General features: G+C 54.7%; 1 protein-coding gene across 3 annotated transcripts in view; it reads right to left on the bottom strand.

The window, feature by feature from the left end:
- TTBK1 (tau tubulin kinase 1) overlaps nt 1–13,553 on the bottom strand; it is a 40,175-nt gene extending 26,622 nt beyond the window's left edge. Inside the window, exons 1-11 of one of the 3 annotated variants that reach the window (XM_045071175.1) lie at nt 13,499–13,553; nt 10,332–10,493; nt 5,311–5,458; nt 4,990–5,063; nt 4,675–4,815; nt 3,784–3,888; nt 3,306–3,371; nt 2,754–2,846; nt 2,543–2,668; nt 1,093–1,247; nt 60–315 (exon numbers count right to left, since the gene is read on the bottom strand). In XM_045071175.1, the coding sequence (XP_044927110.1) occupies nt 60–315; nt 1,093–1,247; nt 2,543–2,668; nt 2,754–2,846; nt 3,306–3,371; nt 3,784–3,888; nt 4,675–4,815; nt 4,990–5,063; nt 5,311–5,458; nt 10,332–10,439 (1,272 nt within the window). In that variant the 5' untranslated portion in view covers nt 10,440–10,493; nt 13,499–13,553. Of the gene's footprint in view, nt 1–59; nt 316–1,092; nt 1,248–2,542; nt 2,669–2,753; nt 2,847–3,305; nt 3,372–3,783; nt 3,889–4,674; nt 4,816–4,989; nt 5,064–5,310; nt 5,459–6,217; nt 6,901–10,331; nt 10,494–13,498 lie in introns of those variants that run through there. The other 2 variants (XM_045071176.1, XM_013062046.2) reach the window with 2 other exon arrangements.
- Between the last annotated feature and the right edge of the window lie 3,924 nt (nt 13,554–17,477).

Genomic DNA, 17,477 nt, shown 5'->3' with positions numbered 1-17,477 from the left:
GGAAGGGGAAGGGGGCCGTGGGCTGGGAACCAGGGTGGGAGCGGGGGAAGGCCACCCACGTCCTTCTCTCTGGCTGCAGTTACTTTGCCGATGTTGATCCGGAGTTTGTTCCGGTTGACATCCGTCTCCTCCCAGACTTCAGCCTCAGGACCCCCAGAGTGGGGGACCAGGTGGGGGCTGGGACCTAGCCCCTCAGAGGGCCGGCCAGGCAAGATTGGAGGTGCGTTCTCCTGGTCGCTCAGGTGCTCGCCCTGCAGCACGTCCTCAGTGTTCTCCCGGAGCAGGTCCCCAGGCACTGGCGTCACGTTGACCACCCTGGAGAGGCCGGGAGGGGCCGGGGCTGGCAGGGGTGCTCTCTCCTCCCAGCACAGGCCCCGCAACTCACTGCCACCCCAGGGAGCAGGCACAGGAAAGGTCTTGGCAGGAGTGGGGGCATCCGTGGGCCCCTCACCATCCCCGGTTCACCAAGCCTGCCCTGGGGCCATTTTCAAGCTGGCACAGGGCCGCAGGGAGATGTGGCCGCCCAACATGGCCGCCATGTCACCCTATCACTTTAGGAGACTGTTACTTTCCCGGCCCCACCAGATTTCCAGTGCAATTCGCTGGCTGGCCTCGTTTAGAACAAGAAGGGGTCTAAAGAGAAGAATCACTTGGGAACTGCTCGAGCAGTATCTTTGCAGAACGAGGCACCATGATGTGCCATCAGGCCCTTCGGAGTCTCTTTCCCGGAGCCCCTGCCCTGTTTCCCTGGGTCCTCCCCGGGGTAGGGGGAGGGTCCCTGCCTCACACTGGCCCCTCCCCAGGTGCCTCTGTCTTCGGTCCACGACAAATACCCCAGACCCAAGAGCACTCTGAGGGCAGGGGCTTCAGGTCTTTTCTCTGAGCCCCACCAGCCCTGGACACAGGCTCAGGACATGCTGCCTAAAGGAATGTGTGTGAACAACAGAAACAAAGTGTGGGGCTCAGGTAATTTCCCTCAGGGCTTTCCACTCCCCAGTTAGGTCAAAAACTCCAAAGGAGAACACCCGCTGTGTCCCCCCCATTGAAGGCAGAGAGGTGGCAGAACTGCCCATCATCCCTCCTGAGACTCACCCAAACATGGCTGCCGTCTGCCGGGTGTTCTGCTGGGGTGGAGTGGAGGTGCTCGTGGACAGGAGGGCATCGGTGCCCGCCTTCTCCCAGTCAAAGGCCTCATTCTCAGCGATGCCCCGTTCCTTCATGCTATTCTCAAACACCGACATGATCAACTGCAGGGGTGGGGGTGGTGGGAGGACAGAGAGGTGACCCTGGGGCTAGCCAGGAGAATGGGGCAGTTGCTGGGATTGCAGGGGGAAGAGAGGGACCTTCCAGGACAGGAATGGGCTGAGAGGGGGCACTGGAAGGAGAAGGGCACATTGATTTTAAATGAAAACATGCACATAATATGCAAATCAGCATGCAAATCACCATCTTGGTTTGAGCCCCACTGGCTGGACACCAAACCCTCTGGGATCCGTCCCCTGCTTACCATCCCCACCCAGCCTGCTCTGCCATTCCCACCATCTCAGCAGCCCCGGAGCTCCGGTAGTTTCCCAAAGCCACCACCTGGGGTCACGCTCTGCACAGACTGCTGCCTCTAGCGGCGCTGCCTAACCCACCAGTCCTCTCCTCTGCGAAGCCTTCCCTGATTCCCCCACCCACATACTCCCTGATCCACCGCTCTCTGTTCCTAGCATAGCACACTGTATGCTCACTTGCTTGCAGCTCTCTGGTCTGGGGAGCCCCAGGAGGAGAACTGGGGGGCAGAGCCTTCTATCACTCAAGTGAGGCATCTGTGGCAACCACAGGGCTCCAGGCTCAGGATGTGGTGGACACCCGTAGCCCATCAGAGGCCCGCAGACCATTCCAGCTCTGACTTAGCTCTCTTCAGAATGCAGGGCAGGGTCTCTCTGCTGGCAGGACCCACTTCACTGAGGGCCCCCTGTGTGCCTGTCGCTGTGCTCTGGGGTGTGGAGACTTGTGCCTGGCACATTGTGGGTCCTGGGCAGCACACTGCTAATGCATACCCCCCTCTCCTATCAGGATTTAAGTAAGTCCCCTAGGGGTGTGATGGTGGCACCTTGGAAAAAGCTGATTTGGGAGTCAGGAGATGTGCCTGGGCCCAGCCCTGCACCCTGCCATGCTACCCAGTCTTAGTTTCCTCATCTGTGAAATGGGGGCAACACAGAATTCTGGTGTGAAATATTTGAAAGCATTTGGCTTCATTAATTGTTGAGTGTTAGAATAACCACATAAGGAACACACATTATCACCAAAGGCTTGTTTTGAAGTTTAAATGAGTTAATGCATAAAAAGTACCAAGAAGAGGGTCAGCTGTTGATAACTCATAGCTATGAATACCGTTTACAAGAGCACAGTACAGTGTCATGCAGTTGGAAGACCGGGGAAGATGCCCAGGGCTCAGCCAGCAGGGGAGTGGGGTCCCGGCAGTGTGGGTGCCGCCGGGGATGGTCGTCCCCATGGAGACGTCCAGGGATGCGGGGGCCAGGTGGCAGGCTCCCACCTGGTAATCAGGCTTGGTGAAGTAGTCGAGGCTGGCGATGTGGTCCAGGAAGAGGTGGAACTCGGAGGGCATGTGCTTCAGCAGCATTCGGTGCTCATACTTCTCCTTGATCATCCCTACCTGCTCCTGGAGGCAAGAGGTCACAGGGTGACGGAGCCCCTGTGCCCCCACGCCCCCTCCACCTCCTCAGACCCAGCCCCACAGGGCTTACCTTGTCCTTGATCTTCCTCCAGGGCAACTGGCCCACTGCAAACTCCACCAGCATGTAGAAAAGGGACCACAGGTCATCATGGCGGCCCATCTCCTGGGGGGGTGGGGGGGGCAGTGAGGGGAGTCACCCACAGCTCTCGGGTCTTTCCCTGGGACTGACCCTTCCTGAGGGGGTCTGGCCTCAGGGAGGTCAGACACCCAAATTCCCGTGAGCAGAGCTGAGGTCTCCCTGAAACCATGGCTTTCTCCCTGACCTTCCAAGACACACAGAATCCTAACATCAAAACTTCTATCCATGCTTCTTCCCCCACACGGATGGTGTGAGCAGAGAGGAGGGAATCTCCAAAAACAAGGATGAAGGTGAAGTCACGGGGAAATGGCAGCGGAGTCTTCTTCCAGCCGTGGTCTCTGGTGTGGCAGCTCCCAGCCCCTGCCCCATACTGCTGTCCCCACCGCGATGGCTGCCCATCCGTCCCTCTTCCTGAGCTGCACACTCTGCCCCTGACCTGGGCCGCACTGCCCCCACCTCCTCAGGCCCGGCTCTGCCACTCACCCGGTTCTTGTGGGCATTGACTGAGGCATAACGAACAGTCCCTCGAAACCCGGCCACATTCCGGGGCTGCAAAAGGGAGAACACACAGCAGGGCCTTCACACGCCGCCCCTGAGTTTGGCGGCATCTCCATCCTGCTTACCGAGCCTAACTCTGCCTACTTTAACCGGGACTGCCTCCCTCCACCCCCAAGACTGACACACCAACCCCAGTGCTACCCCCATCTCCTGACCCTGCTCACTGCCCCTGTGTCCGTCCCCGACCCAGGTGGGCAGCCAGATCACAGGGTGAGGCTAATGCAACTACAAGAGCTCCAGGAGCGGTGGAGGGGACGGGCCGAGTGTAGACCGAGCTAGGTGCCGCTCCTACTGAATCCCAGGCCGGGTCGGCTTAGGCAGCTGCAGGAAGAATTGGCGAAGAGTGCCCGGGTCAGGGAGCCAGGCGGGGCAGCCGGGGGTCCCCGCAAGCGGCGGTACTCACGGGCCGGACGTCCCCCGTGGTGTTGGTGTACTGCCGTGCCAGCCCGAAGTCCAACATGTAGCACTTTCTGTAGGTGGAGGGCAGCCTGCCCATGGCAAAGTTCGACTGGGGAAGACAGCAGCTGTGACCGCAGGGCTCCAACCCCACCCGGCTCACCTCAAGGGGCGCCAAGAACCATGGTTAAGTGTAAACACCACCTTGGACCGCAGGTCATCACATCCCATCTGAGAGACAGGTGGGATCCCCCTTATCTGAGAGCTGAGCATTCCCAAGGTCAAAGAGATTATGGGGCTTCTCCAGGATCACACAGCCGTGATGACCCAGCTGGGGGTTGAACTGAGGTATGCATCCAGTCCCCAATCCTTGGGAAGCCCCAGCAGGGCTGAGTGGCTTAGTGACCCTGTCCTGCTCTGAGGCAGCAGCAGACCTGCATTGTTCTTACTGTGTGACCTTGGGCCATTCAGCCAATCTTTCTGGACCTCAGTTGTCAGTCCTTATTTGAATTGGAGATTCTTCCAACACCGGGATCCAAGACACAATCAGCTTCTGGGAATTCCTTACCAAGCCCAGCCCCTTGGTCCCTTTCGTCCTAGATTCCTCTGTGCTTCCCCAGCCCCAGCACCTTTCAAAGTTCAAGGACTACTCAGGGCAGGAGTAAGGGAGAAGGGAAGAATAGAGGAGAGAAGTGGGCCAGGGGAAGGCAGGGGTGTGTGCTCTTGGCTGGCAGGGGAGAGGAGGAGGAGGGCTTGGGGCAGAGAGCAGGAGGAAGGGACAGGTACAAGAAACTATTCCTGCCCCAACCACAGCTCTGGAGGAGAAACCATGGGACCTGGAGAAGGAGAAGTGGTGGGGGTGCACTTTGGAGGAGGGGTCAGGGAGGGCAACCCTCACCGGCTTGATGTCCCGATGCAGGAAGCCCACGGAGTGGATGGCCTCGATGGACTCCAAGATCTGCTTGCCCAGCCGCAGCGTGGTGCTCAGCGTGAAGGTGCCTCGAGGCTGGCTTCGGCGCAGGTCGGCCAGGTTCCGGCCCTGGGGGTGGCGGCGGGGGCTGGCTAGGCTCGGCTGCCCTGTCCCCTTCCCCGTGGCACCACTTGACATTCCACCCAGCCTCATCCCCAAAGGTTTGTGCCCACTCCCCACGCCCATGGTCACATCCCAAGCTTTGGTGGGAGAAGAGGGAGGACCCCAAGGGGGCTGACTCACCTGGAGCTGCATCACTACGTAATTAAACTTCTCATTCCGGCCACAGCCAATGAACCTGCACACGTGGCTTTTCCCTGGGGGGGCACAGACAGGGGTCTCCCAACTCCCACCCCTTCTTCCTCCCTTCCAATCCTCAGGGGTCTCCAGTGAGTTCTTGATTCCTGGACCCATGACTTCTCCCACTCCCTCCGCCTGCCCCTCTCCCCACCACTGCCCTTAGACTCCGCCCTGTCTCAGCATCCCCCATCAGCTCTCCCTTAGCCCCAGACCCCAGATCCCAACCTTCACCTCTCTGCCCATCCTCCTGCCCTTGACCCGCACCTTGGAGCTTTTTGAGCACAGCCACCTCCATCTTGAGAACCTGCTTGGGCTGCTGGGCTGACTCCACCTTGAGGGCCACATTCTCCCTGGTCAGCAGGTCCATGGCCTCGTAGATCTCACCAAAGCCCCCGCCTCCGATCTTTTTCAGCTACATAGATGGAAGAAGAGGATAGGAAACACAGGGATCAGGCTCAGCGGCTCTGCGTCCCATCCATTCCTAGCCCTTCCTTGGTGGGGGTATGGCTACCCTTGAAGAGGAGGATCCTGTATCTCTCCCTTGCCCCACCCGCCAGGGCCCCTACCTCCTTTCCTAGTGCCAGAGACAGCTCAGCCCATGGGCGTGCGTGCACGTGTGCGCACGCACACGCACGCGCGCACACACACACACACACACAGAGCGCTCGATGTCAGAGTGGGAAGTAGGAAAGGGTATGAGACCTCTGACTCCATACAGACATGGAGACGAGCCTTGTAGGGTTCTAAAGAGATCATGGGCCATCGTGAAACTTTTCTTCTCTGGAAGGACAAGAAATATCACCGTTCCCCTACTCCTCGACTAGATTAAACCACCACCATCCAGAAGGAAAACGAATTTCCAGAACCTCCCAGCTTCAAAGTGGATCTTCCAGAGAAGCAGGCCCTTCCTCAGGTGGGCAGTCTCCTGATAGGTGTTATTAAAGGGAGAGAGTGATGGGGGGAGGGGGTATTTGGGGAGGACTCTCACCAAAGGGTATTCACTGCCCATGCCTGCTGCTGAAGCTCACGGCACTTCCTAGACCCCTAGTCAAGATGCCCCAAACCAGGGTGAGCCTCCTCTGGGGGCCAGGGGCGCGTGCGGGGACCCTGGTGGGAATGCAGGTTTGGAGAGTCCATCTATTCCCCCCCCAGGGGGCGAGGCAGTACAGACCTGACCCTCTAGGCCCTCCTCCTCCAGCGTCCCAGGGCAGGCAGTGAGAAAAGGCAGAGGGGAGAACTGAGTTGGAGAAAGAGCCAGCCAGGGGAGATGAGCAAAGCTGAGTGATGGGGAGGGATTAAAATCATTTCAAGTCAGAGGCGTTGGGGTTCCTGGAGAGTGAGTGTGCTGCTGGCAATGATGAGGGACAAGGAAAAGATGCTGAGTTCTAAGCCGGGACTCAGTTGGTTAAAAAAGATGTACGGCTCACCTCACAGGTGGCCTGCCCTCGCTGAACAGCTTCCAGAAGGCTCACTGGCCTCCCGTTGGCTTGTTAACTCACCAGCACAGCTGGGCATGCTGGCGATTGGGTGGAGGCTGCTCTGATCAGCCAGCCTGTAAAGGGACTCTGAGCCCCATGCATCTCTAAGCCCTCCCCTTAGCACTTCTTCAGCACTCAGGTCCCATTAAATGTTTAATGGTGGCTGAAGCATGGGGATGGACGGGGGAAGGGGCAGGCCAGAGCCCAGGGCTGGGAGCTCCCAGCGGGTGACAGCTGACACCACTCCAGGAAGAGACAGGATGAAAGGAAGATTTAGACAGAAGAGCACCTCTGGCTGCGTCCTGAAGGCTCTTGTGCCCAGGAAGGAGACAGGGAAAGAGAAAGGAGGAAAAACAGTGTGAAACCAGAGTCTCTCTGTACTTCAGACAAAAGTTAAGTCAGACTCCTAGAAGAATTCCGTTAAAAAAAAACTTTTTAAAGACTTATTTATTTGACAGAGAAAGGAGAGAGCACAAGCTGGGGGAGCTGGAGAGATAGAAGCAGGCCCCCCGCTGAGCAAGGAGCCTGATTTGGGGGGTGGGCATGAGGCCAGGGCCCTGGGATCATGACCTAAGCCAAAGGCAGACACTTAACCAACAGAACCACCCAGGTGCCCCTCCTAGAAGAACTTCAGGATCCGGAGGGGATAGACGCAGACTCAAGGGAAGAAGCAGCATGTCCCCCTCTGGGGAAGTTTAAACTCAGGGGAGAGTCTAGTATCTTCTAGAATCCTTTATGGTTTGTTGTGTGCCAGCAAAAAAGAAAGGGGGGCGAGGGCGAGAACAAAAGCCCCATCTCGGGTTCTGTGCTCCAGGCACACAGACATCATCTCAGCTCTTCCCCTAAGGTTCCTGACAACACAGGTGCGGAAGGTCGTAAGAGTCACCATTTTGCACAGAAGGAAAACTAAGGTGCAGGGAATTAAGTACTATGCCCCAGGTCACACTTGCTAGTAAACAGCAATGCCAAGTTTCCCTTAAACCGAGGCACTCTGATTCAGAGCCCACACTCTTAACCATGATCTCACAGCAACTGGTGACAGCACAGGGCTTAACGGTGTGAGTGCTGAGATTCAAGTCCGAATCTGCCAAGCTCCGAAACCCTCCTAAGAGGTGGTAAGGAGGGCTCAGGGCACCAAGATATTTCCAATACCCGCTCCCCAATTTCCGAGGGTGGCCAATGGTATTTCTCTGTCATCTTCACTTCCAAACAGAAGCTGTTTCTCCTTCCCTAACCCCCTCCATACCCTGCCACACCCACTACTGAACCTCCCTGAGGCAGCAAGCTGGGGGTCTGCATGCACCCACTCACCTAACACCCCTCCTCCCCAGACCCTACAGACACCACTCACCCATCGGGGATAGCAGACAAAGTGGCCCATAATACTTTTAGGGGGCCATAAAAATGTTTCAATATTTTTAAATCACAAGAAAAACAAATGACCTCTTGGATTAAAACATTTTAATATGTAATGTTAATCCATTCCTCTTTATACCAATGCAGTCATAAAATATAGCTTTTAGTACTTTATTAGAGAGAAAGGGTTCCATGAAGGCAAAAGTGCCCAGGGCCCATGAAAGTCATAATGCAGCCCTGTCCAAGCCAGGTAACCAGAATGTTCTCTCAACCTCTTTTTGTCAGACCCTATTCCTTCCCTCCTAATTTTTTTCAGGATCCCCTCCCCTGTCAAAGGAGGGCTACTGAAGGGCAAATATGATACAACAAGACCATCATTCACTTAGGAAAAGGGAAAACTGGTTTCTTGGCTCAGCTCTGGGTCACCTGGAGTGAGTTTAAGTTTTTTCCTCCACGTTTCCTCCTCTGTAAAATGAAAAAGTTATTCTAGAACTGGTCACAAAGACTCCTTCATCTCTGTGCTCTTGATTCTTGGGTGGGCTAATGCTTGGGAAACAGTACTGCTTAATGGCCGGTGACCCGACCGTCAGATAGACCTGGTTCCACCCAGGCGTCGGGAGAACGTGGGAGGTGAGTCAGTCTCTGTACCTGTTTCCACACCTGTGAAAAGGGGGTAATAATATCTATTCCATTGTTTTGTGAAATAATGCAGGTAAGGCATTTTGCATAGTGTCTAGAAACAATAAGTGCTCAAAATGAATGCTGTTTTTATTAGTGGTGGTGGTGTTTGCTATTCTGATTCTGAGAAGCACCCCTCAAGAAGGGTCAAATGTGCTTATTTGTAAATACTCCACCTAGTGCCACCACCCCTCCCTTCATCCTGGTCAGCTCATTTTCTCTTCCATTCCTGAGCTCTGCCTCCTGTCTCTGTCCCCCACCCCTCACAGGGAGATGGCTGAGGGGAGGCATCTGGTACCCCAGCCTCTCTATTTCTCCAGGGGCCAGGGAGGGAGTGATGGTTAAGAGATGTCAGCCTGGCAGAGATTAAACACTTTCCCCTTCCCCCAACAACCCCTCCCCCACCGCCATTTCTCTCTCTACTCATCTTCCACCCCCTCCCTCAAAAAGCAGTGAAAAGTTCTAATCCAAACTCAGTATGGTGTGAACACCATCTCTTTCTCACCTATTCAGGGCAAATGTCCTTCTGCCTCCAATCTGTCAGAAACTAAGCTCTCGCATCAGGGGACCCAGAGTGTTTTTGAAGGAACACTCCTCATTTTGCCAGGCCCTCATTCCCTTGATCACTGCCCTGGCTCTTCCTCCCCAATTTCTGTCCTGTCACTCTCCCTCTCAGGAAGTCCTCTCTGGGACTTAAATGGCTCCTTCCCCCCCTTCCCTCAGCTCTCTGGTCCTCCAAGTGCCACCACCTCTCCCAGTCCCTGAGACATCTCAGACAACACTGCCACCTTTGCCCCTATCCCTGGGCCTTTAGGGAACCTGCTGGAGGGGTGGTTGTTGCCATGGATACCAGCTAGCACCCAGGTCCCACTCTCTCTTCAACCTTGCAGCCCAGGTGAGCTGAGCCTCTCCCCTCAACTCCCACACACCCACACAGAGCCTCAATGTAGGCCTGCTCTCTTCTCCCTCCGCTCCTCCAGGCTCCCCACAAGCTCACACAACATCACCCTGCAATCCGCCCTACACCATCCTGCCCCCACAATAATAAGAGGACAACAGAGAGCTCTTAAGCTACGGCAGGAAAAGGGGGTGGACAGGGATTGATTTACGATAGGTCCCACTCCCCAGACACTGCCTTTCCCCCAACCCCTCACAGGTCCCCCTCCCATCCAGGCCTGAACCCCGAGGAGGCTCGGACTACAACTCCCAGCAGGCCGAATAGCCCGAAGTCCTGGGCCGGACGAGCAAGGCACGCTGGGACATGGAGTCTCGGCGTCTTGCACCTGCCGCAGGAACCAGTGAAGGGAGGAGGGTGGAAGGAGAAGATGGAGTGCGGCTGCGGTGGGAGCAGCCCGCAGGGCCTCTTTCCCCGAAGCCAGGCCTTTCCGTCCTCTGCGGAAGCGGAGGGACACATGCTCACTCACTGCCCTTCTCCAAGGTCCGGCAACGAAAGAGCCCCCTCCCCCACCCCGCCCGCCTCCCCCACAGAGCTCTGCAGCTCCCGCTCCGACGTCCAACCAGGAGTTGTTCCAGGCTGGGCCCGAGCAACGTGACCCAGCAGGGAAAGGGGTGAGAGAGGGCGCTGGGAGAAAGCGATTGTCCACAAGTGTACGCCAAAATAGTGACCTCAAGCAGTATGCAGATGAACTTGGGGGCACCTCCCTCTTAGGGGAGAGGAGTTGGGGGCAACTGTTTTAACAGGTCTCTGGTCCTCTCTGCTCTTCTCCTCCCCTCCTCTCCCCACCCCTCCCTTGGCCCCGCCGGGTCACTCACCACCTTCCAGCGATCCTTGACCACGTAGTTGGCCGGCAGTATGTCGGCCTGCTCCCCTCCCCCACTCATGTTGGTTTCGTCCTTAAGAGCAGCCGCTAGGCACTGCATCCGCCAGCCGGAGGGAGGGGTGTCCGCAGGGCCTGCCCTGGGGGGGCCATCTACCTGGGGGGGGTGGGGAGGGGCCGTGAGTGGGGCAGGCAAAGGACTCGGGACCCTCCTGCAAATGCGGAGGAGGGGAGCGCCATTCTCCTGGCAGGCATCCTCCCCGGGGCCCGCTGGGCAGATGCTCCAGGGGTTACTGGGGGAAGCACTGTGTAAACGCCCCGGTGGAGGTCACAAGAGAAGACAGAAATACTATCCAAGGGAAGGGAGACACAAACTAGGAACTGGGGACGGGAAACGCAGCAACAGGACACACATGTTGAAAAAAGGAGAGGAAAATGCTGTGTGAGCAGGCTGGGGGCGGGGGGGGCGGGGGGACAGCATTTCCCAAAGAGAGAGATGCTAACGTGGAGGACACTTGCTACCCCCCCCCATGCTTATGTAGGGGACACTTGGGCTGAGAAGGATCCATCTGAGTGACTTGATGGGAGCCCCGCCCCCCCCGCACCCACACATTCCTATGCAGAGGTGACACCAAATGTCCATGGAGCTGAGCATCTGAAGCTTACTAAAATAGGGAGTCCTGCTGACCGAGGGGTGACCCGTGGGAGAGCCGCCGAGTGATGCAGACCTGCTCCTCCACCACAGGGGGTGGGATAAGCAACGAGAGGAGTTGCACCGCAGCCCCTTGGGGATGGTGCCAAGTGAGGATGCTGCTGTTGTGTGAGGCACACACCATTCTCAGGGGTGCGTCCAACTCACTGACAGCCATGGGGTTCAGAAGCAAAGATGCGATCCAGAAGCAAAGATGGGATGGGGTTCAGAAGCAAAGATGGGATGAACAGAGGTGATGTACTCAGCACATGGATTTCAGAGGGACCACAGACCTGGGGGGGTCTTGGGGACAACAGGGTATGGGATAGGTGTGAGAGGCCGGAGGAATGCCGAGGAGCAGCAAGTCGCAGTGGGCGTGCACTGAGAGCTCTGACCACACCTTTCTGTCTGCTCCGGAACAGGAAGGCCTCAGAGGTAGAAGTTGGATGTCAAAGAGAGTATCCTGAGTGAGAGGCTTGGGAAAGCCCACCAGCGTTATCCAGGGAAACAAATGTGTGTGCACATGTATGTGTCTGTGTGTGTATCTGCACATGTGTCCTTCCGTGAGTATGTGTATGTCTTTGTGTGTCCGTGTTTCTTTGTGTCTGCTCCTGTCCATCTGTCCATGGGTGCTTTTGCATGTTGTTGTGTCTGTCTGTGATGTGCATGTGTACAGACAGCAGGCCGCTTTTTGAGATTTCTGTCAACCCCGTGCAGGATTTGAACTAAGGCCATTTCCTCTCTTTCTTCTCCCTTCCCCCTACACTTTGGATAAGCACACTACTCTGCCCTCATAGTGACCCTGGAGAGTCACAGTGGGAAAGCAGTCGCTCTAGCTGGGGACGAGGTGGAGTGGAATGGAGATGGGGAGGAAGATAGTGACCAAGGTATGCATGGATGGAGCAAAAACTCCATAAACCTGTCTTTCCTTGGGGTGGGGATATCTCCCCCAGGCTCCTGTGTCTAGTCATCCTCATACAGGGAGCAGTATGGGGTAGTAAAGGCATAAAAACCACCTTCAACAGGTCATAGAGGGCCATGAGGGACATGTGGAGAAGAGGTCTTCATACAGAGGGACACTGTCGCTCTTGTCCTATCTTTCTTCAAGTGACTCAGCTGACTCTCCAAGCCACCCAACTTCAGAGATTAAGAACCATGGGGATGTCAATCAAATGGGCCGCTGCCCACCTTCTGCCAAAGTGGCATGTGGGGCATGAGGTATCCAGAGGGCAGTGAGGGCAATGGCAGGGTAAAGGGAGAGGCAGGGGGTGTGGGGTTCTGGACTAAAGGTGGAAACAGGTTGAGGACGAGACAGAAGAAGACATTGAACCAGTTGGGAGAGAGCCTGGAGCAGCTAGTGACCCCTGGTGGGCCTTCCAGTCCTGTGATGGTAGATTCTATAGGTTGGTGTAGAAATTTGGGATGTAGCAACCAGTTTCAAGATGGACAAGCCTAGAAGGAACAGGTGGGGTGGGAAAAGAGAGTGGTGGCCAAAGGCTAAATCGGGGTTCCCAGCCTCTTCCTGTCCACCATCCTCACTCTCTGCCTCAGAGGACTGCCCTCAGCTTAGACTGGGCTGGACGACAGACCACAAGGAACTTAGCTGTCCCATTACTGCCTCCTCAGGACCCTTTGAGTATGTGGAGGTATGGGTGTGCCATGGGAGGGGGTTTGTGGAAGAGGTTTTTATAAGTGTCTGTCAAACAGTGTGGGGCCAGTTGTGGGGGGGGGATGGGGAGACAGGGAGACACAGGGAGGGAGGGAGCTCATCATGGTGTGTGAGTAGAGGTGTTGATGTGTAACTATGCAAGGTGTGAGCCAGGTGTCTGGGAGCGCAGGTAAGGAGAGGTGAAGGAACCCAGTGAGGGGTAGTGGGAACAGGTGAAAAGAGCCGAGGAAGAAGGCAGAGGCGAAGGGAAGGGATTGAGGGGGGTAGGTGGTGACGGGATCCGTGGAGGGGGGTGGGTAAGGGGGAAGCAGGCAATGAGCAACGATCCTGATGACAGGTGAGGGAGTGGCAGGTCCCCGGGAGGGGCTTCTTGGCACTGCTCAAGGGGTGAGGAAGTAGGTAAGGCAACCGGCCTCAGGGACGGAGGGAGTGAGGACGAGGGAGAGAGGTTATGGAGGCAGCTGGGAAGGCTTGTCAGGGTGACAGCAGGGTGAAGCCGTGGGGACAGGGGCAGCGGTGAGAAGCGAGGGGCAGAGGCCGTGGGGGGCTGGCTGGCGAGGGCGAGTGTGTGTGCTGGGGCTGGGGGGAGGGGGCGGGGGGCAGGGAGCCGTTCCAGGCCTCGGGATGCGGCCCAGGCTGTGTAGGCCAGCGGCGGGCGTCCCGGCTCCGGCGGACACGGCCCAGGGAGGGGGAGCTGGGGAAGGCTGCGCTGGGAGGCGAGCCGGGCCCGAGGCCCGCGGAGCCCGCAGGGAAGCCCACGCCCCGACCCCGCCGGCCTGCCGCCGGCCCCGCCCCGCCTCACCTGCTCTGTGCCCGCTGCGGCTGCGGCTGCGGCGGCGGAGGCAGCGGCTCGGGGCGGCGCATCCCCCGGGGCCGGGGCGGGGCGGGGGCGGGGGCGGCTCAGTGCGGCGCGGGGCTGCCCGCTCCCTCCGGCGGCGGTGGCGGCGGCGGCGGCCTCCCGCCCGGGATCATCCCCGCCCGGCCCGGCCCGGCCCCGATTCTCCTCGGGCGACGGCGGAGGCAGCGGCGGAGCGGGGAGCTGCCCACAATGCACTGCGCCGCCAGCATCAGCACCAACCCTGACATCACCGCCCCACCGCCTGGCTCTTACATCACCGCCCTTTCTCTGACATCACATTTCACTCCGCTCCTCTCTCCACTCCTGCAGCCTTAGGGTTCTCCTTCAGATGGTCCCACTCCAGCTCTTCGGTTCTCCTCGCTGGTTTCGCCATTCACTTGACCGCCACCTCTCACTCCGGCAGGACCCCATCCCTCCTTATCTGTCCCCACAAACCTCATCTGTCTTGATCATCCCTTATCTTCTTCCCTCCCAACATGTCCCTGTCACTCCTTACCTGTCTCTGTCAGCCTGAAATGGTTGCCCCACTGCACCTTCCATGTGCTCATACTACTTTCCTGTAAACTCCTTTCCCTCACCTGGGGAAAGGAGGGTTTTGTTGTTGTTGTTGTTTGTTTGTTTGTTTTTGTCTTTTTGAAGATTTCGTTTATTTAGTTGACAGAGACACAGCGAGAGAAGGAACACAAGCAGGGGGAGTGGGAGAGGAAGAAGCAGGCTTCTCACGGTACAGGGAGCCCAATGTGGGGCTCCATCCCAAGACCCTGGGGTTCATGTCCTGAGCCAAGACTGATGCTTAACGACTGGGCCACCCAGGCGTCTCTCCGTCCCCTATTTCTTCTCACACATCCCTTGCCTAGAACTCACCTCCCCACACATAGGCCTTACCTCCTGGTTCAACCTGTTCCTGTCTTTGGCCCTTCTTTCCATTTATTGGCAAATTTTGTCATTGTTTCTTACTGATTACAAGTAAGATGTACTTACTCTTTTTATTTTTAGTTTTTACAAGCTTTTATTTATTTATTTATTTTAGAGCGAGCAAGAGAGAGAGAGAGAGAGCATGCGCTCAGGAGCATGGGGGAGGGGCAGCAGAGGGAGGGGCAGAGGGACAGGCTGATTGCCCACTGAGCAGGGAGGGAGACATGGGGCTTGATCCCAGAATCTGGAGATCATGACCTGATCCAAAGGCAGATGCCTAACCAAGTGAGCCACCCAGGCGTCCCAAGATGCACTCTTTAAAAAAAAAAGATTTTATTTATGTATTTGAGAGAACATGAGAGGAAGCAGAGTACAAGTAGGGGTGGGGTGGGGAGGAGGGGCAGAGGGAGAGGGGGATGCAGACTGCCCACTGAGCAGGGAGCCTGATGCAGGACTCCATACCAGGACCCTGGGATCATGACCTGAACCGAAGGCAGATGCTTAACCAACTGAACTACCCAGGCGCCCAAAATGCACACTGTTTACTGTAACATTAAAAATTCTTCCCAACATGGTAATAATACCATATAAAGACTATTACCACCCTTTTGACCAGTTTAATTACTCAACATTCTCTGAACGCACTTTACACTTTGTCTCTCTCATCCTTTGTGCCTTCCACAAATGCATAGAGGCCTCCATAGCAATGACAAATGGCAACCATTTATTCTTGCCAGACACTATTCTAACTTTACACCTATTAACTCATTTAATCCTCATAACAACCTTGGGATGCAGCAGTACTAATATTACACCCAATTTATAGAGGAGGAAACTGAGGTACAGAAAGGTTGAGTAATTTGCCTTGGGTTACACAGCTAGCAAGTGGCAGAACTGGTTCGAACTCTGGCTTCACAGTCCACGCTCCTAACCACGATGCCGGGAGGAAGGACCACTGAGTCAGCAAGACCACTCAGAGGAGGTGAATTCCACCGTAAGTTGAAGGATTAGAAGTTTTGCAACAGACAAGAGGGGTCAGGCCAGAGGGTGGGAGAGACTTCCAAGCTGAGAAGAGGGCATGAGGTAAGCTGGGGGTAGACATACTCAAGATTACATAGGGCCCTGTGAGCCATGCTAAGAAGACTGGATTTTCTACACTTGGTTTTTGGAAGTGTAATGGAAAATGTCACGAGCCATCCAGATCCCCCTCCAGAATTGAGATACTCATTCCTTTAGCTGCCTTGGGTGCTAAAGTCTGAGTGCTCTGAGCTGACTCCCTCTCTGGAAATTGCCCCTGGCCAAGAATGCTGCCCCTCAATATCATGAGCCCTTTCTGGCACGATCCATATCCAACCGATGATCATCAGCCTGTGAGGACAAAGGTCTGGCCCCCTCACCCCATCTCGGGATACTTCTGAAGGGACATCCATTTTCAAAACTCCTGCTATGGTCAGCCAGGACTTCTATTGTCCTGCTCTCTTCACTCCTCTACTGATGTTGATCTTGAGAATACTTCCCGGTCAATTTCTTGTATGATCCTCTCCATCTCAGAGTCAATGTCAGGGGAACTAGACCTTCAGACAGGAAATCACTGGAGAACACAGTCTAATCTGAGTACTGAGTTGGGATACTAGGTTGACAATTTTGTCCCCAGAACTATAAGATTGTCACTCTAGCTTGTATTGTTTCTGATGAGAAATCAGCAATTATCCTTACCTTTGTTTCTCTGTATGTAATATCCATTGCTCCTATGGCTACTTTAAAGATTTTCTCTCTATCCCAGTTTTAAAGCTATTTGGGTATGATGTGAGTTGACATAGTTTTTGTTTGTTTGGTTGGTTGTTGGGTTGTTGTTTTTTTTAAAGATTTTATTTATTTATCTGACACAGAGAGATCACAAGTAGGCAGAGCAGCAGGCAGAGAGAGAGGGAGAAGCAGGCTCCCTGCTGAGCAGAGAGCCTGAGCGAGCGAGCAAGTGGGGCTTGATCCCAGGATCCTGAGATCATGACCTAAGCTAAAGGCAGAGGCTTAACCCACTGAGACACTCAGGCTCCTGAATGTAGTGTTGCTGTTATTGTTGTTTTCCATGTTTCTTGTGCTTAGGGTTTGTAGCTCTTGTAGCTGTGAAATTATATGTCATCAAGTTTGGAAAAATTTCAGGCATTATTTTCTCAAATATTTTTTCTGCCTTCCCTTTCCTTCAGGACTCCAATTATCCACTTGAAGTTTTCCACAGCTCACCGATGCTTTGTTCCTTTTCTCCCCAGTCTTTTTTTCTTACTGTGTTTTGTTTTACATAGTGTCTACTGATAAGAATTAAAGTTCATTAATTTTATCTTTTAGAGCAACTGAGCTGGTATTAATCCCATCTGATGTATTTTTCATTCTAGTTTACATCTCTAGAAATTTAATCTGTCTTTTTTTTTTTTTTAAGATTGACTTATTTTTGAGAGAGTGTGTGTGTATGATCCAGGGGAGGGGCAGTGGAAGAAAGGGAGAGTCACAGGCAGACCCCACACTGGGTGTGGAGCCCAATATAGGGCTCTATCTCACAGCCCTAAGATCATGACCTGAGCCAAAACCAAGAGTCAGATGCTTAACTGACTACACCACCCAGGCGCCCCACAATCTGGGTCTTTCAAAAATCTTTCATGTTCAATTTTTCTTCTAACTTCTTAAGCATACGGAATACTTATAATAACCATGTTAATGTACCTGCCTACAAACTTTATTATCTGAATACTTTCTAGACCACTTTCAATTGATCCTTCTTCTCACTCTGGGTCATATTTTTCTGCTTCTTTCCATACCATAATTTTTTTTTTTTTTTACTGGATGCCAAATAGTGCGAATTTTACTTTGTTGGGTTTGTGTTTTTGTTTGTATACAATATTTTTGTATTTTAGCAAATATTCTTAAGCTTTGTTCTAGAATGCAACTAATTTACTCAGAAACAGTTTGATCCATTAAGGCTTACTCGTTAAGTTTTATTAGGTGGAACCTAATA

The sequence above is a fragment of the Mustela putorius genome, unplaced genomic scaffold (assembly GCF_011764305.1).
Source record: "Mustela putorius furo isolate JIRA1106 unplaced genomic scaffold, ASM1176430v1.1 tig00003983_pilon_pilon_pilon, whole genome shotgun sequence".
Classification (NCBI taxonomy): Eukaryota; Metazoa; Chordata; class Mammalia; order Carnivora; family Mustelidae; genus Mustela; species Mustela putorius.
This window is presented reverse-complemented; position numbering and strand designations above follow the sequence as displayed.